This window comes from Podarcis raffonei, chromosome 5, assembly GCF_027172205.1.
Source record: "Podarcis raffonei isolate rPodRaf1 chromosome 5, rPodRaf1.pri, whole genome shotgun sequence".
NCBI lineage: Eukaryota > Metazoa > Chordata > Lepidosauria > Squamata > Lacertidae > Podarcis > Podarcis raffonei.
This window is the reverse complement of record NC_070606.1, coordinates 63,891,455-63,917,362: the sequence shown is the minus strand read 5'-3', so window position 1 is coordinate 63,917,362 and position 25,908 is coordinate 63,891,455. Positions and strand designations below refer to the sequence as shown.

Genomic DNA, 25,908 nt, shown 5'->3' with positions numbered 1-25,908 from the left:
CAAAACTTATTTACACTGTTGAATTTATCTTAATGCTGCCAGCATTTTCAGCTGCACACAATTATTTTCCATATATTCAATAAACGCTTTTAGCATTCATCACGAGCTGGCCAGATATATAGATATGCCCCAGGAATAACCACAGATCTTTCTGGCCAGCTCACTGGTGTGACCAGTGCCTGATTTACGTATAAGCTAAACAAGCTATAATGGCTTAGGGCCTCACTCTTTTGCCCCTCTCCCAATATACTTGTTCATTGTATTTCACTATTAATATATTTCTTCTTAATTGTATTTCAGTCCAACAATTACTTTGATAAAATACATATTTTGTTATGTGCAAATGGCTTTAGATACTAATTAGGTCCATAAATTACCATATAGAATATATTCAACACAAAAAACAGCAGACAATTTGTTGTTGACAAAGGACAGCTGGACATATAAAGGGCCCCATTACCTTCAGTAGCTTAGGGCCTCATTAGACCTAAATCTGCCCCTGGGTGTCACTACGGTGATAAAATTAATTGGCTGTGTCCACAGGACAAATAAAGATTTAAAAAAAGGAAGTGCTCTTAAATATGCTGGGGGTTTTTTTTGCAATCTGGCCTTATATATAGTATCAGAGTTTTATGAAGCTGCATGGTATAGAGAGAAACGTGAACACCGACACGAAACTGGCAAAAGGCAACGTGGAAATTGATAATAACAAAGTAGCCACATAAAAGTTGCCTTCAGAAGGGATCCTCTTCGGATTCACAGAGGTTATGAATCTGCGATGCTTACAGGGTCATTTACCTCCACCCTCAGATGCAACATGCCATCGACCACCATTTGCTGGAAAGCACTGCGGCTTTCATGCTCTGCTCTGACCGGCCACTGTGGGAAACGGGATGCTGAGCTGGGGGCTCCTTTTTAAATCTCACACGACCTGCCATTCCCCACCCCCCACATCACCCTTGCTAAGCAAGTCCTGCAGGCCTTTCAGGTAGGAGGTGGTGGTGGTCTGGTCTGCCGGAAGAGCAGAGAGTCCCTTCCTCCTCAGAAAACCGACCCCCGGGGAAGCCTTCGCGCCGTGACGTCTGCTGCCCGGCCGAGGCAGGTAGCCCCTCCCCTTGTGGGCGGAGCCAGAGGCTGAGGGCGGTCGCTGGGGGCGTGGCTGAAGGGAGCTGGACTCGCGGGCTCCGAGTGCCGCCGCCGCCGCTTGCTGTCATTCTCGCCGTGGCTCTGCACTTTGGACGCAGCCGGGGCAATGGCGGGATCCGGCCTGGGCTCGGCGGGGCTGGACCTGGAGAAGCTGCGCATGGCGGGCGCCGGCCTGGCTCTCGCGGTGCTCACCAGCGGCGGCGACGCACAAGGTCAGTCGGAGGAGGAGGAAGGATCCTCCTCAGCATCCCATCCGCCTCCTCTTCCTGCCGCCTGCGCTCGAGACTCTGGAGGGAGGATGTTGCGTGAGGGGGGCGGGGGGGTGGACTCCCGTCTCGCGCCGCCAGGTGGAACGTGCAGGCAGACACGGCGGGGGAACGTCTCTTCCTCGCAAGGCCTGAGTAATGGAAGGCCGGCGCCCCGAGGGGCTGAGCGGGGATGGGAAGGGTCGCCTGCTCAATCGAAGCCAGAGAAACGGATTCCTCAAGCTTCCTCAAGCCCGCCCTTGGCGACCGGCATCTCCTCAGGCGAGCTCCGCCCACCGCTTCCCCTCAGCCACTCTCCCCCCAATTACTTCAGAGGGCTGCGCGCGCGTGTGCGCGTCCCTGCTGCTCCCCTCGGGTCACGCTCGGGGTCATATCCTTGTGCTGCAAGGCGTGTGGGAAGGCTAGAGTAAGAGTAAGGAATGTGTGAAGCAGCAGCGAGAGCGCCCTGGAGCATGTGAAGAGTTCTCTCGCCTGATGAGTGGGCAGAAGCAGGCCTTGTACATCTGGGGTTGGGGAGAAGGAGCAGATTCCCACTGAGAGCCCACTGGACTCCCGCCAGTCTTCACCATGGATGGGCCTTTGCTAGTTTGGCGCTGTTGGAGTCCAGCAACCTTAGGAAGGAACCAGGTTTCCCTGGCCTGACCTTGTGGCTAAAATTAGTCACCTTGGAGAAGCTAAGCAGTTCTAGGAGGCGCCTAGGTGGGAAGCCACCTGAGAATTTCACATTTGCCACCCTGAGGGAGAAAAAGCAGAAGAGAAAGTGTGAGAGTCAGGAAGCAGGAAAGGCTTCATCCCTGGTTCACATTTCATCTCAGTCATGAACTCCTTAGCTTTATTTAGGGAAGCTGCGCTGTCTGCCTCATTCCTCGCTTCTGTCTGCAATAAGGGGATAAATGCTGACCTACCATAAATAATTATTTTAAGGCAGCAACCAAACCATTATCTCCTCCTGCCCCCATGGGCCAAGTTTGACAAGTGGTTGCAGCCACTCACTGGTCAATCACCTCACATAACAAAGTCAGGAGGCCTATTTTTGTCCGCACAGTTTGAAGTCAAACTTTTCAGGCAAAGACACAGCCCACACATTGTAGACAATCAGCACATTGTATGCTGTGCCAATGATCAGCTGATGGTTCAGGTTTGTGAAGTCCAAGGCCAGCTCTTCCAAGACCCAACCATGACCTGATTCTGTGAACCACCCTGAGACCTCCAGGCAAAATCATGTCTACCTACCCCCATGCCTGATTTCATGTAAGATGTAGGCATGTCTTAGCTGAAACAGCCTTGCCAGCCAAATAGGACAGGCCTAATTGGGCCCTTGGCCAGGTGTCCCCCCCCCCCCCGCTTTTGTAAGAACTGCCATGAAAATTTATGCAATGTGCATTCTAGCAGTACATGACAAGATTAGGCACAGGAGGGCAAGGGTCACTGGTCAGCATCAAGTGCTGATCTACTGAAGCATTGGGTCCAAAACACATTTATTGATCATTCCAATGGGGGGGGGGGGAATCAGCTACACTAATTTTCATATTTTGTACATGCTAATTTAGGAGATACATTGCAAGCTAATTACAGATATTTAGGCACTCTGAAATAGCACTAACCATGAGATACCCTAGATGATTTCAGTGTGACATCAAGGCCCTTCTAGTTCCCTTCCACTGCAGTTAAACTATACACATGGCTCCAGGGGCCTGGATTAGGTTTGCCCATTTTACTCTGTGATTCCTGCCTGTATCTCTGTAGCAAGCTAGAATGGAACAACTGTTACATTTATAACTTCACTGACAAAAGATATTTTTCCTTCATAAGGAAAGGAAAACTGTATTTGCAGTTAATGAGTTTTCTGGTATAACTGGGCTAATTTATCTATTGACAGTTGCATATGTAGAAGTTCAGATTCCTCTTTGTTAATGGTACCTTAATGATTTTCTCTCTGTTTTGAACTTGCCCCTATTGTGTGTTGTGGTGCAGCTGTGACCATCATAGGAACCTATTAAAAATAGACATACAGCTATTTTTGCCTGATCAATTTGCTTTGCCCTTGACAGGACAGAGCCATTTTTGAGTCTGTATACTATGATGGAGTAGGGATAAATATATCGTGATGGTCTTCTATACAATAAACATATTGTTGAGGGCAGTAGTGGGTTTTCTCCAGCCTAGTTAAGCAGATGGGTGGAAAGTGTTTATCACTATTTTGTTTGTAATTGCTGAATATTAAAACATTTGTTTAGAATATTTATTGGTATGACAAATTCCCAAGAAAAATCAAAATTAAGGGTTCGATACAAATAAGTTTTATTCATTGTAGATCCTTTTATATTAATGAACCTTAGTCATGTTTATTAACTATTCTGAATTGAACTTGGATACAGCCCTAAGACTGGATGTTAAGTTATAACACTGACTGTTTGTTGGATGTTAGAATATAATCTAATGATAGACAATATTCTAGCATCCAACTCTTTTTAATTTCAACTCCCTCTTCCCTGCCATTTTAGCAGTAAAATTTTTGAGCTTTGTTGGAATACAGGAGATCCAAATAAATTTATCATGTGCAAGAGTGAAGGCTGATTGAATTTAATTTTCACTTTGTGGGGGGATTACATAAAGGCTAGGAATAAAATGAGAATGTTTCAGACAAACTGAATTTGCTGGATGTTTGTGTGTGGAGGGGGAAATTCTGGAAGAGCTTTCTACCCTTACACAGCTTTCTCTTTGCCCTTGTTTTTTGTTCTGTAGTTTCTGTGGTCATTTGTAATGAAATAATCTGTTCGGTTTAGAGTGAAGAATGTTTTGAAGAATGTTATGACACATACCTTTCCTGCAAAGCACCATGCATTATAACAGCACTGTAAAAACAAACAATTTAATATTCCTTGTTATGTGCCCTAGAAACCATTCCCCTCTTCCACTGGCAAATTGCATTCATAACATACTTGGAACTATCCAGTTCCTGCATCAACCATCAGTTGGCAAATATTTTTTGCCCTTTAGTCCCACTAATTACTCCCTTGTCTTGGTTTCTGATCTTTACTGTGGATATGCTCCAGGGCTTGGCAAGTTACCTAACTGCTGAAGTGGAAGTATGTGAGTGTATCTTCAGTGGAAGCAGCCTAACGTAAACCAGTAAAGGATGTAATCCATTTAGTATGGAAGAGGTAATACATCTCTGTTGTGATTCTGAAGTATGCCTGTGGACCTGTGTGCTCACTTGGTGCTTGGAGCAAATTTTTGGAGGGAGGTGCCTAGCAAATCCCTTCTCAAAGCCTTCTGATGTGGAAAATCTTGCTGGTCTGTACTTTCCCTGAGAGAAGTGGCTATATTTCCACTCGCCCAAAGGTAGGAAGGTACGTAACATTATCACTTGGCTAGTGCTTTATATGACATAAACAGGGTTGTGGGGTGGGGGTTGCCTCTTGTTGGGGATGACATCAATGAAGGTTTCTGACATCACCATGGTATCTTGTAGCAAACCAGTGTCTCTTTCTAGATGCTTTGCCCACCAAGGGAGAAAGCTGTAGACATGGCAGAATATTGGCAAGGGCTACTCTCGTGTAGCTGATGGGGCCTGTAAACAAAGCACAGTATGATGACAACTAGACAGATGGCACCAGATGGCCAGTTGTGATTTCTGCCTCTAATCAGTTAAGTCAGTTCATGTCCTCTGGCACACCTAATCCCAATGTTTTAAAACCGATTTAAAAGTCATGAAGTTTTAAAATAAAATAATGTTGCAATGAGTTTTCTTCCATGCATGCAGCCTGATGCAGGCCTCCACTGAGCATGGAAAACCACAGCACCTTGCATCATTGGGAAAAGCATATCCGTGGAATTCAATAAAATTGCTTTGTGTGCATGTGGGTACTGTATGTATTGTTACTGTTATTCCGTCCCACCCTTCCTCCCCAAGGAGCTCAGGGCAGCAAATGTTTGTGTATTTTTGTGGTGTTTGTGCTGGAAATTGGTTACATCCAGTTGGCCATGCCCACTACAGGCCTGGGGCCCCTGAAGGGTTGACCAAGGGGCAATGCAACTTTCCAGTAAACAAGTTTTCCCCGCCCCTGTTTTAGAACTTCACATTGTCTAGCTTCTCTCTATAGTGGTTTTAATACTTTATATTTGCACAAAAAATGGAAATTAACTCTTAAGTAACTTCCTTGATTTCTCCTAGTAGATGAAAAGCAGAATAGAAAACTTTAAAATAAATACGTTGTTTAATCCTTGCAAGTTTTAGCACAGTATACTGGAGCAAATGGGGTAATCTTCTGATAGCAGAAAAAATGGCAGTATACTCAGAATCAACTTTTGATCTCATTATTGTTTGGGCATCACTTTTAATGGTATTGAAAAGTATTTTATGCAATACATGCCCCAATATGGCAAATTAGTTGAATAACTGGGACTTGTTTTACACATTAACTCCAATTTCAGAGATGACTCGCATGACAAGAAGAGCTGCTTGTGAGTTGTACACAAAGGACCAAAGTACAGCAGGCATATACAGATCGGAGGCAGGTAGCAATTTGTATCTGAGTACAGAAGGGAATATCTTGGATAGTAGGAGTTGTCCAAAACATATGGAATGCACCAAGCTGGGGAAGGTTGGACTAGATGGCGAAATAGTCTGACCTGGCACAAGGCAACTTCCTATGAGAAGCGAGTTAAATCTGGTCTGAGCTATTGTGACACACTAGGCATATTTGTATTTTGACTCTATCTGCTTTTCTCCAGGGGAAGTAAAGGTAAAGGGACCCCTGACCATTAGGTCCAGTCGTGACTGACTCTGGGGTTGCGGCGCTCATCTCGCTTTATTGGCTCGCTTTATTCTGGGTCATGTGGCCAGCATGACTATGCTGCTTCTGCTGAACCAGAGCAGCGCACGGAAATGCAGCTTACCTTCCCGCCGGAGTGGTCCTATTTATCTACTTGCACTTTGACGTGCTTTCGAACTGCTAGGTTGGCAGGAGCAGGGACCAAACAATGAGAGCTCACCCTGCCCCGGGGATTCAAACCTCCAACCTTCTGATCGGCAAGTCCTAGGCTCTGTGGTTTAACCCACAGCGCCACCCGTGTCCCTCCAGGGGAAGTAGGTCTCTGTAAATAGCGGTTTCACAGGCAAGCTGATCTACTTGCATATTTTGCAGGGATGAAGCCCCGATAGCACAACTGCCCACTGTGATTTGTTATCAGGTAGCTGACACAGCTCCCTGCTGACAGAAGTTTTTTTGCCTTTCCTTGTGACCTGTTACAATGGGAGAGTGGGATGGATCTTCCCATCTTTAGAGCAGGGAATTGGACTCCATGGATTCAGTGTGACTATGAGGGGTCAGTATCTACTGGACTGTTTGAAATTAGAATTCAGACCCCATGTTAAGGAAATCTATTGGCATAAAATACAAAGCCACTGGATATGTGTTGCAGACAGATAATTTTTTTACGTGAGCATCTGTAAGATGCTATGGAAATCTAGGGGTGCAAAATAAGGGACTCAAAGATGGAAGGGTATATACTGTACTATACAAAGGGGAAGGAGGTGAAAGTAAGGAAAAGAAAAGAGAAGAACCAGATTTTGAAGAGTAAGCTACAAAAATCCAACAAATGAGCCAAGTGAGTGGGGAGAAAGCCATGAGAGAGAGAGACAGAAACAGAGAGACTAGCTGCTGACACTCAGTCAAGGACAAGAAAAGAGACAACAACCAAATGTACCAAGAAAAAAGAAACATCCTGCATAACTGGCTTATTAGTTATCTAAAAGAGAAAGAGACCTTTTTTGGAAAACGCCCATTCAAATTTCCTGGCTTCCAATAAGCCTTCTTTTGTCAGATTAAAGAGAGAAAATGGTACTTAAGAGGGGGAAATTGTGCTTTAGGGTTCCCATTTCTCTGGACAGAAGAAAACATGAACAGTGGAGCCAAATTGCATTGTCTCACTTTTGGAACTTGTGCCGTGTGAAACAGTGCAGAATGTGGTTTCAATAAACTGGGAATTCACAGTTCAATTCCCAGCTCAGTGGGTAGACTTAGGCAAGCTGCTACATCTTATGCTTATAACCCCCACTCCCCATCACTGCGAGTTTGCAATATGAGGGTAATAATAAATAGCATTCTACATTGCAAGGCTGTTATGGTTGCACAGATAACGTTTGTGAAAATGATTTGAGTTAGGAAAGGCATTATATACGGTAAATATCAAGATTCAGCGTTGTTGTGATGAGTTAAGAGAGAGTATATGAAATTTGGCAAATGACACTGGTTCTAATATATTTCATGCCTCTTTAGTTTGGCCTCATGTTCAGGCCAAAAGTTAATGAAATCTGAGTCTTTAGTGGGTATCTTATTTCTCATTGCATCTCTGCCACAGATTGCAGACACTGTTGCTTTATTTCCAATCAAAAAATCTCTGGAACTAGAATAGCTTAAAAAGTCCTATCCTGTTTTGCCAAAGTCAGGTGGATCTCTTGGTTAATTTATAATGATTTATTAAAAGTTAATACATTTTTATTTAAAAACATACTTCCCTCCTCTCCAATTATTCTGCCCAATGTGAGAAGGAGGCAACATCATCTTTGGCATTTTCTTTTGGCAGCTAAAGTGAAGTAAAGTCAAATGTACACACTGAATATGTCAAGACAAACATTTTGCAGTTACATTTTTTATTTCCCAGGTATGTTGTGCCATTTTTGTGGGATTTCATACATATTTCTTTTATCATCAAATTATACTTGTTTCTTGCCTTCGTTTTTTGAGTGTATTAGCTTTTCTGTGCAAGGAGTTTTAACATGTTACTGGCAACTTGCATGCCACTAATGCCACCCTGGGCCCTGTAACAAAGCAAACCTAAACATTCGGAAGGAAATCCCACTGTGTTCAAAGGAGCTTGCTCCTTAGTAAGTGTATTTAGGACAACTTCCTGAGTCTTGTTGAGCTAATGGGGATTGTAAGTCTCATGTGTCCTTCCTTGAAAATAAGTGAGAATTCAACCTTTTTGCAGTGTGTTGCTTTATGCAAAACTAGCTATGCTTCTCACCAAAATAAAAGTGCAGAATTCTGCGTCACTTTAGCTCAGGTTTGTACCATTTTTTTACCTTGTCTTCTATCTCTCCAGGTATGAATGCTGCTGTCCGAGCCGTGACTCGCATGGGGATATATATTGGAGCAAAAGTGTTCCTGATCTATGAGGTTCAAAATGCTGTGTTGTTTTTTCTTTGCATGTGGGTGGTTATTGGTATAGCCTTGTTCTTTTTAGAATTGCTGGATAGTTGCCAGGAGACTCTGGAATCATGTAAATGGCAGCGGAGCCTGGTTTGGACTATGTTGTTTCCTACCTTCTTCCTCTTAGCACTGGGAGAGTGAGATCACACCTTTCTGCCCTGCCCACCATGTGATTATCCATCCTTTTGACACCACTTGCAATGCTAGAGTGTAATGTTTACATTGGGCATACATGCATAAATTCCACTATGGGAAGGGCCAGTTCCCAGATTTGGCAGGGTGAGGGTGGAAATTGACTGTGTGATTTGGGCTAATGTGCATTGAATTATATGGATCTATAATGCTATTCAAACTTTGTGAACATATTGGGAGTGTCGAAGGCAGGTCATGTGTGCCTGGCAGGCAGAATAGGATGGTAAGAACTCCACCTCTACACAGTCAAAGGAAGAAGGTAGAGTGTCTTCCAAAGTAGGCCTGGGTCTCAGTGATGTGGTAACAGCATCAGTCTCTTTCTCTGAAGGTTGGTGCTCAGAAATTGTCTTAGCAGGGGTTGTGTGATTAAGAAACATAACTGACTGTTTCACTCCTTTCCCTCTAAAAAGCCACAGCCTGGAAAGGCAAATTTTGCAAATTTCCCATGGGCAGAATCAGTATCATTAAATAGTCCTTTGAAGTTAGGGAAATCCAGGGTGCAGTTTCTAGAATGAATATACAGGAAATAAAATTAGATATGCAAATTAAGCAAGTGTGTATGGCCACCTGGATCCTGTCTATTGCATCTTCCTTTTAAAAACAAACCTCCCCATCACCTGTTGAGATTAAATAGCATGCCTGTGTGGTTTTTTAAAAGGGAAACCAAGAATCTAATACGTCATACAGGCACAGGATGTCACATCTGAAGCCAGATTTCACAATTCACAGCATGATTAGTCATGCAGTAAACTAGTGCTCCTGGGTGCAGTTGTTTCACAGTTTGACTAGTGATCACATGACTCTCACTAAGAGCCCAGAGCATGGCACCTTGGCAGCCCCTGGCCAGGAATATGAGGCAACTGTAAAACGGGGCTCGGGAGGCATGATGATCAAGTTAGAACTAGATATCACCTAGGATACCACTTCACAAAAATTGACAATCTGTGCATTCTCTGACATACAAAATTAATTGTAGTATAATAATTTAACAACATGCTTTACAAGAACAAATGCTGAATACATTATATTTCTGCAGCTGAGTAGCATTGAGGGATCTTTCAAAAACGTTAGTATACAGTGGTACCTCGGGTTACATACGCTTCGGGTTACATATGCTTCAGGTTACAGACTCCGTTAACCCAGAAATATTGCTTCAGGTTAAGAACTTTGCTTCAGGATGAGAACAGAAATTGTGCTCCGGTGGCGCAGCAGCAGCAGGAGGCCCCATTAGCTCAAGTGGTGCTTCAGGTTAAGAACAGTTTCAGGTTAAGTACGGACCTCTGGAACGAATTAAGTACTTAACCCGAGGTACCACTGTATTCTTCATAGAAAAGTTAAAGCAATGGCAATGGTGAGATAAACAGGCAAAAACACCTTTGTTCTTGTGATAACTTTCAAACTGTAAATCCACAAGACACTTTGTACTGCCTATAAATTGTGGCAGACAGTTCCATAGTTTTCCTCACGAGCTTCTCACAGTCCAGCAAGTTATGCAAGAACTCTTGCTGTGGTACTGTAAAATTGTCAGACCTCAAGATCAAATCCTGTAGAAATGTTGTGATAACATGCCATTTGTCTTTGTAATGTGTGTCCTTGAAGCTTTTGCAACTTTATTTTTGTATATTCAAGGGCTTCACATTTAATTGTCAGTCTTTGTGTGATCTGAGGAGTATGGAGAAAATATGGGTGGCTTAGAGCTGTTTTAAGGGATTCTTGCAACACTCCTTATGCTGGATTAATTTTAAAGGGTCATGGAGCAAGCTTTCCCTAGTGCAATGACGCATTCACACTGCTCTCTTTCCTCTTTGCAGGGTTACGAGGGACTGGTAGAAGGAGGAGAGAATATCAAGCAAGCAAACTGGCTCAGTGTATCCAACATAATTCAACTGGTAAGGCCCAAATGGTCATGCTGCCTGACTCCCTGCTGTGGAAGCAGACAGGCCTCATGACATTTCCCATCTCAGGTCCGTCTGTAGCCACACATTGCCTTCTGGAGTACAGAGCTCTGACTTACAGTAGCTCTCTGAGTGGTTTAGTTTAGTTGTACATTTCTGAGTTGAAGTGCTAATTTATGGGTGCTAGTGAAGACAAACCACCTCCTCTCATGGTCCCATTTTTCTCAAAATTCATGCAGATGCAATTTTCTCCTCACAGGAAGGGAGAAGGACTGTGCTGGGGTAGCAACATGGCCTACATAGTTCTGCAAAAGCTCTGTTTGGTTCTTCTCAGCCTTTGTCTCCCAGATCACCAGTTATGACCTGTTCCACCTCCCCTGCTTTCCTGTGCCCTTTATAAATAACAGTTCTGCTCCCAAAATCTTGATTGGATAGGCAGTGAGGTATTCCTTCTCCTAGAAGGCTCCATGTTAGAAGGAAGGAAACAGGAATCAATTGGAGGTTGAGTCTACAATGTGTGAATTCACAACAGTCGGTATAGCTGTGGCACAGCTGGTTAGGTAACAGACCAGAAATATATGTTGACTAGCACTGGAAATGAGATCCCTTGGTCTGTTTAAGAAAGGTTCTGTAGCTGCCTAGCGTGGCCTCATGAGAGATGGGAGTTGTACTTGGCTGCCACTGCAGGGAGAAAGGAGGAGTGTTTTGGTACATTATCGTACTCTTAAATTGACTTCTAAAGGAAGCCTGCCTGAATAATAAGATTGCAGGAGCTGCCCTGAATTGAACCCATTCATTCTAACCTGGTACTGTTTGTCCCAGCTAGCAGAAGCTTTAGGAAGATTGGGATAGGGCCAGAGCACATGCTTCAGGAGGCCCCACATCCAATTTCTGGCATCTCCTGCCTGAAACCACAGAGAGACACTGTCAGTCAGTGTAGAGAATACTGAGCCAGGTGGACCAATTTGGTCTGACTCTGTATTAGGCGGCTTCCTGTGTTCTTATGTAAGGTCTTCCATGTCTCAGGCAGAGGTCCCTTGTAGCCTCTCCACCTGATATGGCCCCAGTTGTGAGATGAGGCAGGGTCCCTCCCTGAATTGGGATATTTAGCATAAGCTTTGCAGTAGTTTACCAAGAAATGTTTTCTTGGAGGAATCACAAGAAAGGGTTGAGTTTTGGAGAAAGCAATCCAGTCAGTTAAATCTCCTAATTAATTGATTTCACATTATTTCATACCTGATGCATTCCCCAGTCCAAAGATTACATCACTTTTCCTTGTCAGTCATTGTTACTTCATATGGCCATCCTCCAGAGAGACTCCTTTAATTTCATCTGTCAGCCTGGGATGCTTAACTTGCCCTTTCACCTTTATGATTTCTTCACTGTGCTTGGTTTCAGGGAAGGTCAAATGGTGGCTTTGGGTTTGTGCTACAAAAAGAGCCATTTATTGTGGGAGGATTAGACATATGCATTCTTTGGCCCACCACAGTCACAAGTGATAGGAATTAATTTGTGGTGGCACAGTTTTAAAATATCTGTGTCACATGATTTATTATTATTATTATTATTATTATTATTATTACTATTACTATTACTATTACTATTATTATTACTATTATTACTATTATTATTACTATTACTATTATTATTATTATTAGGCAGGTGCTAAATTTCCTTTTTCCTTCCTCAGGCTCAAAAAAGTGTGTGTTGACAGAGAAATCATCATCAGGGCCTTGCCAATTTTAAGTTCTTTAACTAAAATGCCTAATGAGAGTCAATGCTTTTATTTAAAATACATGTGTGATGCATGTCTAGATTTCAAGGAACCCTGAAATGGCCACATCTTCCTGCATTGTATATGTATGTGTAGGGTTATCATATTTCTAAAAGTGAAAATCTGGACACAAAACTTTAAAAAACTATTTTTAAGGAAATACTCCAAAAACTCCACTTGCAATGATTTCTACTGTTTACGTTGGCCTAATCCAGAATATGTCCAGAAGTATAGCAGCCCTACCTATGTGAGAATTGTGTTTTCCCAATAAATCTCTCTCTCTCTCTGAAGTGACCTTGCTTTGTTCAGGTGTATAGAATATAACTAAGTGTAATTCGCAATTTCTGGCTTTTGACTCTACTCCTGTTTTTATTTCTTTCCACCTGGTTCATCATAACAGCCCGAGTTATTGCCTGGTAATTCCAGATGTCTCAGAAACTCTGCTGTAGGCTGGGTCTAATCCAACTCAGGTCCGTTCACCTGGGTATAACATCCGTCACCTGCGGGTAGGGTGGGAGTGCTGCAGTTCTTGCACCACTGAGCTGGAATTGCTTCCTAGGTGATCCTGATTGTCAGGAGCTCTCTGAACTGGGACCTGCTCAGCCCCCTCCTAATAGTGTTTGTGTTGTTGTTTTTCCCCTTCTTAGAGCCTTTCCCAATTTGACTGGTGTGCCTCCTTTCCCTCAGGTAACATTCTGGTCTTGCATGCCTCTGCAGGATTTTCCCTTCTTGTCCCTCACCCTCCATGTCTTTCTGATGCTGTCGATGCAGCCTGCTGTTTCTGATGGGCTTAAGCAAGCCCAGCATGCTGTCTGCAGCGCTTTGTTTTACCTGCCCATGTAGACTTACCTTCAGAAAGATGAGGACAAGGGTGGCAGCTGTGTCAGTGACTGTGGTGCTGGCGCGCCCCTTTAGCAGGGTATGGCAAGCCTCCGGGCAGGAATCTTAACTGTGCTAACAGCATGTTCTCCCTCTACAGACCTTCACAGCACATTGCTCTTTGTATTTATTCCAGTAACACTTGCATCCCTCATTGTTGTGTTTCTCTACCCCCTCTTGTTTTCTTGCTCTAAAGTGACGCTTGTTGGTCACAGTCTGGAGTTTTAGCTCAATGGATGTAGGTTTGTGGTGCTATTCCCGTGCTGTTCAAAAGTGGGGAGGGTGTTCCGGAAGATCATTACCCCTGTCACAGCAGCGTTCATCAACATTGTGAGGATCCCAGCAGGAGATCTGACTGAGCAGCAGTTTTGTGTGAAGAGCATCGAAGGCAGTGTTAGAAACTGAGATATGAAAGCCAGGAGCTAAATGGCACCTTAAACCTAGGTTATGGGTGCAACAACAGAATGTCTAGGTGAGCTTTTTTATAACAAGAATACAAAGCTGAAAATGAATGAACTGCAGCTAAATCTATTATGTTCATTCTTCACATGGTCTAGTCCTTCCCCTGCTCACCCCTCTAATATTCTTAAGAGGGTCTCTTCTCCAGTCTTCAGAGAATAGCTGGAAGTGGGGAGGCAGAAAAAGGTGCTCCTTTTCTTCCACTCTGCAGTTTTTATCTGAAATCTTAGGTGCATTTCTACGCCCATAGCTCAGAAACTGCTCGCGCTAATGAAATTCCCTGTCGCAAAATGCACCTAGAACAATGTAAGTTTTGAACACTGATCAAGGGGCAGGAGTGATTTTGAGTGAAATGAGAGATGCCCCTGTATTATGGTGGGGGACAGAGCAGATTTGTCACACTTGGCTGGGTTGCAGCACACAGACTGGGCCAGGCCTGTGCTCCTCTAGCTGTGTTGTCCAAGACCCTTTCAAAAGGAGAGTTGCCTGATAGTGAAGTCAGCTGTTCAGTGGTACATATTACATAGCGTCTCCACCCCCATCGTTCTACCTGGACACTGAGGTCTAGTGCCGAGGGCCTTCTGGTGGTTCCCTCACTGCGAGAAGCCAAGTTACAGGGAACCAGGCAGAGGGCCTTCTTGGTAGTGGCACCCGCGCTGTGGAACGCCCTCCCACCAGATGTCAAAGAGAAAAACAACTACCAGAGTTTTAGAAGACATCTGAAGGCAGCCCTCTTTAGGGAAGTTTTTAATGTTTAACAGACTACTGTATTTTAATACTTTGTTGGAAGCCGCCCAGAGTGACTGGGGAAACCCAGCCAGATGGGTGGGGTATAAATAAATTATTATTATTATTATTATTATTATTATTATTATTATTATTATTAGCAATAGTCAGAGCTGCTGTTTATCAATAAAATGATTTATAAGGACTACAACAGTACATGATTTATAAAGACTGCAACACCACGTCCACTGAAGATCACAGTTCTGGCAGCAGCATGACTGGATAGAGAAAGAGACATTTCTATATAATCCCATGCCTTGGGGTTGTTGCATTTATCTTCATACCCACTAGTACTGGAGTCCCCTGGTACATCAGGTTAGAAATAAGAATCCTGCACTTCTTGGGCCGATGTGACATATGCCTTCTGTGTTTACAGGATATTGCAATCCAATTCTGCTTGAATCTGGAACCATCTTTTTAACAGTATCTCTGTTTAGAACAGGGTTGGGAAACTTGTAGCCCTCTGGGGTTTGGTGGACCACAGCTCTCATTGGCCGTTCCAGCTGGGAGTGGTTGGACTTGTAATCCAACATCTGGAGGGGTTCCCCAACCCAGATGTAGAAAGTCCCCATGCTTTATTCCTGTTGGAACTCCTAGCCCTTCAAGATGTTGATGACCTGTGTGCTTATCCGTCGATCTGTCTGCTGACTTCTGATTTGTCTTCTGAGCTTCCTTTCTCACCTGGTTTCTTCGTTTGTAGGGTGGCACCATCATTGGCAGTGCCCGCTGCAAAGCTTTCACGACCCGGGAGGGCCGCCTCCAGGCTGCCTACAACCTGGTGCAGCACGGCATCACCAACTTGTGCGTCATTGGTGGGGACGGAAGCCTGACTGGTGCAAATATATTCCGCTCGGAGTGGGGTGGTCTTTTGGAGGAACTGGTCAAAGAAGGTACGTGTGAACCTTAGTCCCCTTCAGAGCGCTACTCCAGTGAGTCAAGCTGATGCCTATATTGGAGAAATCCCAATAGCAGTCTTGGATGTTAGAAATCCCCGTAACAATGAGCCCACATGGTAAAGGCCAATAGAATTGGAGCCCAAACTGAGCCTTTGAGAAACAAGAGAGATGGATCAGCATGCTAGGTTTGTAGAGGTACCCCCTGCCAAAAAAAAAAGGTTTGGTTTAACCCCACCCACTCCCAGTCCACTGAGGACAGAGCATCCTTTGCTCAATATCTTCAAAATGTTGAGTGTCAGTTCAAAAATAAAATCAAAAATGGGGGTGGGCGGGTGTCGTGAGTAAAATGTCCTTCTTGATTCCCTTACAACTTACTGTATCCTGGGCATGGACCTCACAGGTGGCCTGGGATGCTGTCACAGCTCTTGCACTGCCTTCCCAAAGCTGGGTAAGCCTGCAATTTCAACTTTCACAGGGGTGGGGATAAATAAATAGAGAGTGGATTTCCTCTGCTGTCCATTTATTTATTTCAGCTTCCATGCAAACCTACGATCACGTAAATAAAAGAACCGTAAGATGCAGGTTACCAGTACAAAAACTCTACACAGTACGAGGAAGGAAAATGGGTCATTAAAAACTCATTCTGAAGCAGTTTCATATACATGCTTTTCCCCCATTTAATTTCCCCAACCTCCCTCCCTGGCAGCATTGTCTTTACAACTTCAACCTTCTGTGAAAGTTTATCACTATGAAGGGCCTTGAAACTTACTGTGACTATGTTTTACATTCAATTACACACCGACTTACCCTTTCATTCCTCAATACATGCATGCAGTGAGCAGAAGGGACCTTCAGTAGCACAGAAATAAACACACAGGAGCCTGACCACTGAGGACTATTCAGATTTCTTGCTAGTTTGCAGACTTTCAATTTCCAAAAACAAATACTGATTTCAGACAATGGAGAGGAAAAGAAACTCAAATATACAAGAGAGCCTATGAACACTACTTTGTTCATGATTTTTAAAAAAGAACAAAATAGAACAAAGTTAAAGATGAGCACGCCTTAATTCTGCAAAAAGTTGCTTAGCAATCTTTATAGCTTAGAATACAAAATTTGCCAGTGATTTAGTTACATGATATTGTGTATCCATGGCCAAGATGTTTGAAAGGAAACAATCTAACAAATGAGTCTGGCTTTTTCATCTCTCTAAAAATTACACAATAGTAACACATTTAGTATATGAGACTAGTTATACTTGAGTTTAGAAAGCTTTCTGTCTCAGTGCAGTCAATGCTAACTTAATTTGTAGGGCTTAATTTGCTGCCCTGCTCCTTCTTAAAATTCTTTTTCCCCCCTAGTTAAAAACATGATTCTGCAATCAAGCTAGTATCAGTGCCAAATTATGGTTTTCAGATTATCAAGAAGCAATTGCAAATCAAGTTGAAAAGACATTAAGGCTATAATCTCATTTACAGTCTCAAGTTAACAGGAAAGAAATATAACTTCACTCAAATTAACAATTAACCATTTCCAGTTGGGCTAACACCATCCTGTTTTCTACTGTAGAATATGTTCTCTTCATATGTAATTGTCATTTCCATAGTCCTTTCCCTAGACAGACCATCTCTCATTCATATCCATTTGTTAATATTTTCTCTCTCTCTTTCTTCCTCAGGGAAGATCACTGAGGAGGTGTCTCAGACATACTGTCATCTAAACATTGTGGGCCTGGTGGGCTCCATTGACAACGATTTCTGTGGTACAGATATGACCATTGGCACTGACTCTGCCCTGCACCGTATCATGGAGGTGATTGACGCAATCACCACTACTGCCCAGAGGTCAGCAAATGATTTCTCAGGTCTTTTGCTTCCTATGTTTCTTTACAAAAGACTGCAGCATGCCCAGGACTAGCTTGAGAACTATGTAACCAGCAGTTAGTTCCTGCCCTGCGGAAGCGTTTTTCCAAGGGGTGTGTAGATGTGATGAACCTGCTTCTCTGGGACTAACTCCCTATTAGAGCCTTCCCAGATAGTTGCACCACCCAGAACAATTAAGTTAGAGCCATTGAAATCAATGGACCTAACTTAGTCATTTTCATTGAGTAAACCTTCATTGAATGCCACCCTTGGCATTTTTCCTTGCACTATAAAAGGAACTCATTAGCCAAGTACACAGAGGTCTTCATCAAAGATGACACTTGTGTTGCTGAGATGTTATATTTCTCCCCACTCATTCAGCAACATGTTGCTAAGAAAATGTGAATCCCTACCTGCCTGCATGACATGTGCAGTCTTTGTCACATGAGCACTGTTTCACTTTGGAGCTCCTGTGCTGGAGGCACCATGTAAGCAAGATCTGCTTGCCCAAATGATTCAGAAACAAGACCTAGTTGCCTTCCTTGATCTTCAGAAGCAAGCAGCCACTGCTGCAGCAGCCTTCTGCTCCTTCCACAAGTAGCAGTGCACTGCATCTTTCCTGGGCTAAAATGCACAACCCTACACTCTTTCAGAGAGGTGGAGGAGAAGCAGCACCACAGTACCTCCCCGCTCACTCCTCCCTGGTGTGGCTCATTTTCTAACCTAGGCTCTACAAATTTTGGTTGCTCCTCCCTCTGTGAGAAAATGTGGAGTCTTAATTGTGACATCCTTCTGAGCACTTCCGATGTGCATGCAACTTCAGGTGCTCATCCCTGTCACAATGAGGTTTGCTGAGTAAGCAGCAAGATGTTCTTTCCCAAGTCTGGAGACAACTTGCCACTTTTTTATTCTTTCCAAAGTCAGCACAAGGCCTGGGAGAGTCCCCTTCAAAGGCCTAGGAGACTGGCAGGAAGATAAAATGAAAAATGTGCTCACCAGCAGCAAGCTCTCAAGCACATCTGTGGGCTCGTGCTCCCAGCATTGATGCTGTCTCTTCCCCTGTCCAGCTAATGTGTGTGTAAATACTGCAGTAATAAGAAGATGCAACTGAAGCATGCACTGAATGACCATCTGGACAAGTCTTTACTCTCTTATTTTGCTTTGCAGTCACCAGAGAACATTTGTGCTGGAGGTGATGGGCAGGCACTGTGGGTAAGGAGAGAGCTCTCTTGTTATTTTTTTCGTTGAGGGAGACCTGGGTTTCCAATTAGGGGATTAAATCTAAACATGGGTATATGCCTGCCACCCACCCACCCATCTCCCAAATCTTTCACCATGATTGATACCCCCGGGTTCATCATTCACAAGCTGACTCTCTTCTTCCTCTGCAGGTACCTTGCATTAGTTTCAGCTTTGGCTTCTGGTGCAGACTGGCTTTTCATCCCTGAGTCACCTCCTGAGGATGACTGGGAGGATTTCATGTGTGAGAGGCTTGGTGAGGTGGGTGTCGGTGGTATCTGTTGCACAACAAAAATGAAATTATGTGCTCTTTCTCTGATAAGTACAAATGGGGGGACATTTCATTTATATTCTCTTCTTTAGTGGTCTCATCTAAGTTGATGGGGCCATATTTTTTTCCCCAGAGAGCTTACAGGATCAGATCTATTAATGCACTGTACACCAGCTCACAGCAGCATTCCAGAGCTCTCTATGCTGCTGATGTGTTGCTCTTTGTGGAAGACCTTCCTTTGTGTGTATGCTGTACTGCAGATAAATGCAGGTGACACTGGGTAGGAAAAACTGGCCGAGAGAGGCATGGAGCTGGGGGGAAAAGGACAGGATCTCAAGAGAGAGAGAGTTGAGGATTGGCGGCTTTTTAGTTTAGAGAAGGTGGATCGAGAGAAGCTTTTCTTCCTCTAATACTAGAATTTGAGGACATTCAATGAAGCTGAATGTTGGAAGATCTGGGACAGAAATACTCCTTTGCGAAGCACATGGAATTCACTCCCGCAAAAGGCAGTGACGGCCACCAACTTGGATGCTTTAAAAAAGGATTCGACAGATTCATGGAGGATGAAGCTATCAGAAGCTAGCCACCCTGACTGCATTCTCCCTCCACTCCTGGAGGCAATAAGCTCCTGAATACCAGTTGCTGGAAACTGCAAGAGGGGAGAGCGCTGCTGTGCTCAGGCCCTGCTTCCAGGTTTCCCATGGGCATCTGATTAGCCACTATGGGAGCAGGATGCTAGACTAGAAGAGCCACTGACCTGATCCAGCAGATCATTCTTAATATCTTAGTATTAGATACCAAACCACCTAACTGCCTTTAGTCATCCTTTCTCAGCAGGCAGGAACTACAACAGGGGCAGGGAACATTTGGCCCTCCAGATATTGTTGGACACCCCCAACTCCTGTTAGCCCCAGCCAGCATCACCATGGTCAAAAGTGATGGGAGCTGTAGAGCAGCAACACCTGGAGGACCATTACTTCCCCATCCCTGAACTGCAAAGTTGCTGATGGGGAAAGGCTTGACTGTCAAGCCTAAGGTGTTAATGTTAGGATTATGAGAGAGTCTCCGTTAACATAGCCGCTTGCCTTTCCCTGATGGATCAATCATTGGCTTCCATATTTTTCTTTGGATAGACCCGGAGCCGAGGATCCCGGCTGAATATTATCATCATCGCTGAAGGTGCCATAGACAGGAATGGAAAACCCATCACTTCTAACTACGTGAAGGATGTAAGTAACTGATTAATGTTGTAGAGCCATAGCAGTGAAAGTGTTTTTCAGCACACGGTTCTTAGAAAACAGGCTTTTCCATATTTTGGAACTATCTTGAGTATAAAAATATCCTGTGAACTTGACAGCTGTCCATTTTTCATGGGCTTCCCAGCTTTCTTCGGGCTTTGAATCACTCCGGAGAATTTTAAAGTGGGCATTTGCAGCTTCAATGCAGATGTAAACATTGCATTGGCAACCTTACGGATTACTGCAATGCACTCTATGTGTTGTTACATGTGTTGTTGGAGTGGATCTGGAGGCCGTAGCTGATGCAGAAAACTGCGGCTAGGTTGCTTGTGGGGCAAACAATTTGCTTGCAGGATTTGCACTGGCTGCCAATTGGGTACCGGGCCACATTCAAGGTGTTAGTACTAACATACAAGTCCCTATACAGCTTAGGACCAAGTTACTTGAGAGACCGCCTTATCACTTACACACCCAATAAATCACTGCTGTCCACAAGAGAGTCTCCCCTACAAGTACCAGAAGCCTGTCTTATGGTAACTTGGAGCAGGGCTTTTACTGTGGCCACCCCTCTTCTGTGGGACAGCATTCCTGTCAATATATGACAGGCACCTACTATCTGCATTTTCCACAAGCAGCTGAATGCATTTTTGTTCCAGCAGGCTTTCCCAGCTGGATAAATGGGTCTTTGCTATGAATATTCGCTTGTTAGGGTTTTAGTCTTGTTTTAAATGTATTTATTATATTTGTGGTTTTAGCAGTATTTCATCATGTAAATTGCTTTGAGACAGTGGTTTAGAAGGTGATTAATAAATTGATAATAATAGTAATAATGATGGTAGTAATAAATGTCTGACCTAGAGCCCCTCTCCCAGTTTACCAAGGAATCTGGTACAGGGAGGGTGCAAGCATACTTTAACTCCAGATTTTCTGTCTCCCTCCCCCCCACACTTTCTGATCAGCTGGTTGTTAAGCGCCTGGGTTTCGACACTCGTGTGACTGTGCTTGGCCACGTGCAGCGTGGTGGGACCCCCTCAGCATTTGATCGTGTCCTGGTAAGTGTTACTCTTTTCCTTTTGCTAGATGTCTGGGACGTTCAGGAATGGCTTCTCACTCTCTTGGTAAAGTGCTGTTGTGTTAGCAGCAGAAAGGCGAGTCAGAGCTGAAGACCCTGAAAAAAGCAGGAACCTCACAGACTGAGTGCATGTGCCCTTCTGCCATTTAGAAATCAGTCGCCCACACTGGTCGAGCATTATGCCCCACTGTATATAGGTGGAGATAAGTAAGCCATAACTAAAAGGAAACACTGCTGGTATGTTGTACTGCAAGTCCTCTTTCAAAACTGGCATGCAGAACTCACAATAGGCAAATGCAGTAAACTGGATGGCAAGAAGGCATTTTCTGCACCCTTCATGGTGTTTGTTTTGTTTATTCTTGGCTTGGCCACTCGGAAGCAAACAGAAAAATTGCCCTGGATTTGCAGGCTCTGGTGTTAAATCCAGAGGCTTCCTGGACCTTCTCTTAGGCTAGTGCTTCTAGATCTCTGGGTGTGACTTAGTCCTGTCTGAACAATAAACCCTGCTGTGCATAATAGAGACAGCCTTGTGTTCTTCATTCCATTGTGTAGAATGCCTGATCCATTTCTATTTAACACTTTTAGAAACCTTTGTTTACCTTGAAATTTTCCAGGATCTGAGTATTCTTCATTAATGCAGGGATGGGGCAGTCTTCACTTTCAAGATAGTGTCACATCTTGTTGCAAGCAGTAGTTGACTTGTAAATAATCCAAGGGCTAGGAACTCTCCCTGGCTGGTCTTGGCTGGTCAAAAGCAAGATTCTCAGCAGAGCTCCATTCAGAGCTCAGAATACTTAGATACTTCTTTTTTCTATTCCCTCTTTTGCCCTTCTCTTTGTTTAGGACTGGACTTGGAAGGAGAGGCTTTTCATTAGGTCATGGTTTTCTTTTTGTCTTAACCTTTCCCACTGCTCCAGAGGATTTCCTGCACTCTTAGTGGTATTGAAACAAGGCAGTCTTTTCCCACCCCACAAAAAACACACACTATTAAACAGGTTAGGAAAATCGCACCAGGAATTCCTGTGCCGCAAGAAAGAAGTGGGTGAATATTTTTCTGCATTTGTAGGCTAGAACGTTCTAAGACCTGGGGATGACCTTCTGTCCCGTCTTCTTCGTGTTTTCTCTTTCGGAAATGGTCCATTAGATGTGTTTTTACAGTAATATTTGTCCAGTTGGTCAACCTGGTGTTTGGAGAGCTGAATTTTGCAAACTGCTGGTTTATCCAGTACTACAGGATAGGAGGAGTTATTTTTCAGCTTCTGGTGCAGCCTGGCAGTGCCCTCCTTGGCATCTTTGCAAGCTGACCCTGTGACCCAGAGGAAGCACTGCCCTCAAAGTAAAGGCTGCCCCTATCTGCCACTACCAAGAATGGGAACTAACAGAAAAAGACAGATTTCCGTTTCTCAGTAAAGCAAACAACCCAATTAGTTGCACGTATTCAGTTTCCTCTGAAGAGGTGCCTCTCTAGGCCTGTTAAACAAGATCGGTCGACATGATAGTTAGAAACGTGCACTAAGAAGAGAGAAAATACAGTAGTTTGGAAAAACAGCTGTTATGAGAACGTGTCAGATAGCACTGCAGAACTTTGTTGGGTAAGAGGGAGCAGCTGTGGACCAAAGCCATTCTGTGCTGCTCCAAATGTGGGAACACATGGGAAGAGTGTTTTCTGTCAGAGGAAACTTTGAATACTGGCTCTTCCTATCATCTCAGTTCATATTCCTGCTGCTGGGAGTTTTTTGTTTCTTTAAAGGCAAGCCTTTTCCCATTAGCACTTCTTTGTAGTCTTGCTGCTTTGTAACGTTAGGAGATGTATATTATACAGGTTGTGTGCTGCTGCTGATGTGAAAACCATGGGCATTTGTTAGCATCACAATTATCCCATCTTTCTGTCTCAGTGGTTTTTACATTGAAACACGTACACATTTTTGAAGGGGTGAAGTATGGTTTCCAGTGCTTGGTGAGACAAGGCTCCAACCCTCCAAAGCATGTTGTGCTGCAGAATCCCAAAGAGACATGGTATGTGCCTAAATATGCAAGGTATACATAGCTGACTGTCTCTGGAAATGCATTGTGTGTCCCCCAGAGCAGCAAAATGGGGATGGAAGCTGTGATGGCACTGCTGGAAGCAACACCAGACACTCCTGCCTGTGTGGTCAGTCTCTCCGGGAACCAGTCAGTGCGCCTACCCCTAATGGAATGTGTGCAAGTGGTGAGTATTTCACATGATCACAGAAGCCATATATATGCAGTGTGGAGAAGCACAGCATTGGGGGTGGGGGGGAAGGCCTCCATTTTTATATATGTGAGTGGGGTGACAGGGAGCTTCACAGTTGACACATGATGATGATAATCAGCAAACAAGCAGATATTTGGAAGGTTCTCTGGAGGAGGGCGGGAATTGTGCATATGTAGAGGGAATATGGCATCTGAGACGGAATACCAAAACTATTTGCTTTCATTGAAACAAACAAGAAAAATAGCCTACGTAGAAAGAAATCTGAAAACATGGTATGAGGTTTTGCTAGATTTCCAGTGGGTAGGAGGTATGACTAAGCTTGCATTCTGACAGCACTTTAGTTGGGGTTTTTTTTGTTACATTTCCTTACCTGCTCATTCCCCTGTTTTATGTGATCTTTTACACAGCATAAAAACCACCTCAGGAAATCTAGTGGAAGTTTAGCACTGATTTCCGTTTTAACTGTTTCTACCAAAAGAGTCCATTTGCAACCCTGTTCACGTGGAAAATTGCAGGAGTTTTATGTCGTAACTGCACATGACGAAATCTAAGGTGGCATCCCAGTGTACGTGTCCTTTCCCACCATTAAAATTTAGCATGGCATGGTAGTATGCTGATTGAAAAGCCACAGTTCCATAATGTGCTACAACGTAAAAGAAACATAAGAAATCTAGCAATATAATCAAATTAACAGAAAAAAACATGTCTGAATGCAGCCTTGATTAGCATAGGTACCAGCCTCTCCCCATGCATCTGCACCCTTATATATAGCTGTCCAGTTGTCTTTTGTCCCCATATTTTCCCATGAGGCCTGAGTCTTAAGCTCTGCAAGGAAGGCTTATTATGGTCCCATTGATGGTTGAGGCCTGGTTTGTGGTGATGCTGGGCCTTTTCTGTCATACTACACTTTAGTTGTGGAATTCCCTCTCAGTGGAGATATAGCACTGTTTAAAAACATAATTAACCAGAATAACCATTTTCTTCTGGTTCTTGACAAAATAAAATTGATTAAAAAACAACAACTTCCCAAATCAAGTATGCAATATGCATGCATAAGTTGTTGTAATTCGTCAACATGGAGTTTGTGGGTGTATGGTTTTGGATTTTTGAGCGCAGAACCTCCAGAGCCCCTGAACCATGCCCTTTCAGTGCCATAAACATTTGGAGTCTGGCATACATGACGGAACAGGCTGCGCCAGTAAACTCTCCCTGGGAGAGTTCTTTTTCTGGAGAATGCATCTCCCCCAGGGGTTCTTGCAATCCTTTGGTCCTTCCAGCCTCCCTTTTTTATGCTGCTTTTTTCTCTGTGCCTGAAATGGCCCTCCAATGAGTGTGTTTGTGAATGTCCTGAAAAGGAATTGGCAGAAGAGAATTAATCTCACTGTACCCTTGGTTTTATTAGATTTCTACTAGAGCCTCGCTATGATTCTCTAACCCCCCACCTCCACAATATCTTTATAGACCAAAGATGTCCAGAAGGCAATGGATGACAAAAGATTTGATGAAGCAATTCAGCTCAGAGGGAGGTGAGAGATGTTTCTGGGATCTGGGTGGAAATTGAATTTCCTCTCATCTGTTTGTTTATATTAGCATTTAAAATAACAACAGTTATGAAGGCAAGTCTTGCTGTAGACCTTTGGTATTTAGTAGCAAAGACAAGAATTTGTTACTCATTTGTTCAGTTCTCTTTTCTTAACGTTTCCAAGGTGTTTTTTCATAGGAAATGTGAAGTCAGGTACAAAAAAAGCATTTAAAAACTCCTCTAACATTACAGAAGTTCTTTACCTCTTTTTTCCTGCCCATAGAGAAACCCTGACTCCCCACCCCATAGCCATGATTCACGGTTTAAGGAAGTCTCTAGATGTTAGTGGATCTGTGTTCTTTTTTTCAACTTCTAATGGCCAGTCCTATTTATTGTGAGCCAAATCATCAGAGCTGATGGTTACTTTTCCTTCATTCTCATTTCTACTGCAACCCACTTGGCCCATCTCCTTGACATTAATAGCAACATGGGAGTCTTAAGTGTCATGTATATGGACTAACCTTGTTTCTTCATGGATCATTAGTTCACGAGAATGAAATAAATCTCACACATGTTTTGGATTCCGAGCAGTTGGTTTTCTTCCTATTTTAATCCCGTTCTACTACTACTTGGGTGGACATACAACATACATACATACATACATACATACTATGTATGTTCTGGTCACTCATTCAATGGCAAGATCTCTCCATAACAATATAGTGTTACAGGAACTAAAATGGGGGGGGGGCAGAATTAGGCAAAATGTTGCAGTGAGAATTGGTTCTGTTTAGAGTTCTAGCCACTCCATTCCATCATTTCCCTTTTCTGCTGCTCTTTTTCCTCAGAGTCTGTTAGCTTTCCACGACTACTGCACACTTAGCCCTCATAGGGCTGTTTTTGGAGTCCTTCCTTAGGGTTTCCATTTTTCAAGGTTTTTTGTACTTCTGCGTACCTT

The 25,908-nt window shown here is 43.7% G+C and overlaps 1 protein-coding gene across 3 annotated transcripts in view; it reads left to right on the top strand.

The window, feature by feature from the left end:
- Positions 1-1,136: 1,136 nt before the first annotated feature.
- Positions 1,137-25,908, top strand: part of PFKL (phosphofructokinase, liver type) — a 39,373-nt gene continuing 14,601 nt past the window's right edge. For 2 of the 3 annotated variants that reach the window (XM_053389817.1, XM_053389818.1), the window contains exons 1-11: positions 1,137-1,358; positions 8,523-8,596; positions 10,633-10,710; positions 15,315-15,504; positions 17,189-17,354; positions 18,540-18,584; positions 18,764-18,872; positions 20,016-20,111; positions 21,080-21,172; positions 23,276-23,401; positions 24,890-24,954. In XM_053389817.1, coding sequence (XP_053245792.1) covers positions 1,253-1,358; positions 8,523-8,596; positions 10,633-10,710; positions 15,315-15,504; positions 17,189-17,354; positions 18,540-18,584; positions 18,764-18,872; positions 20,016-20,111; positions 21,080-21,172; positions 23,276-23,401; positions 24,890-24,954 — 1,148 coding nt within the window. In that variant the 5' untranslated portion in view covers positions 1,137-1,252. Of the gene's footprint in view, positions 1,359-8,023; positions 8,082-8,522; positions 8,597-10,632; positions 10,711-15,314; positions 15,505-17,188; positions 17,355-18,539; positions 18,585-18,763; positions 18,873-20,015; positions 20,112-21,079; positions 21,173-23,275; positions 23,402-24,889; positions 24,955-25,908 lie in introns of those variants that run through there. The other variant, XM_053389819.1, reaches the window with a different exon arrangement.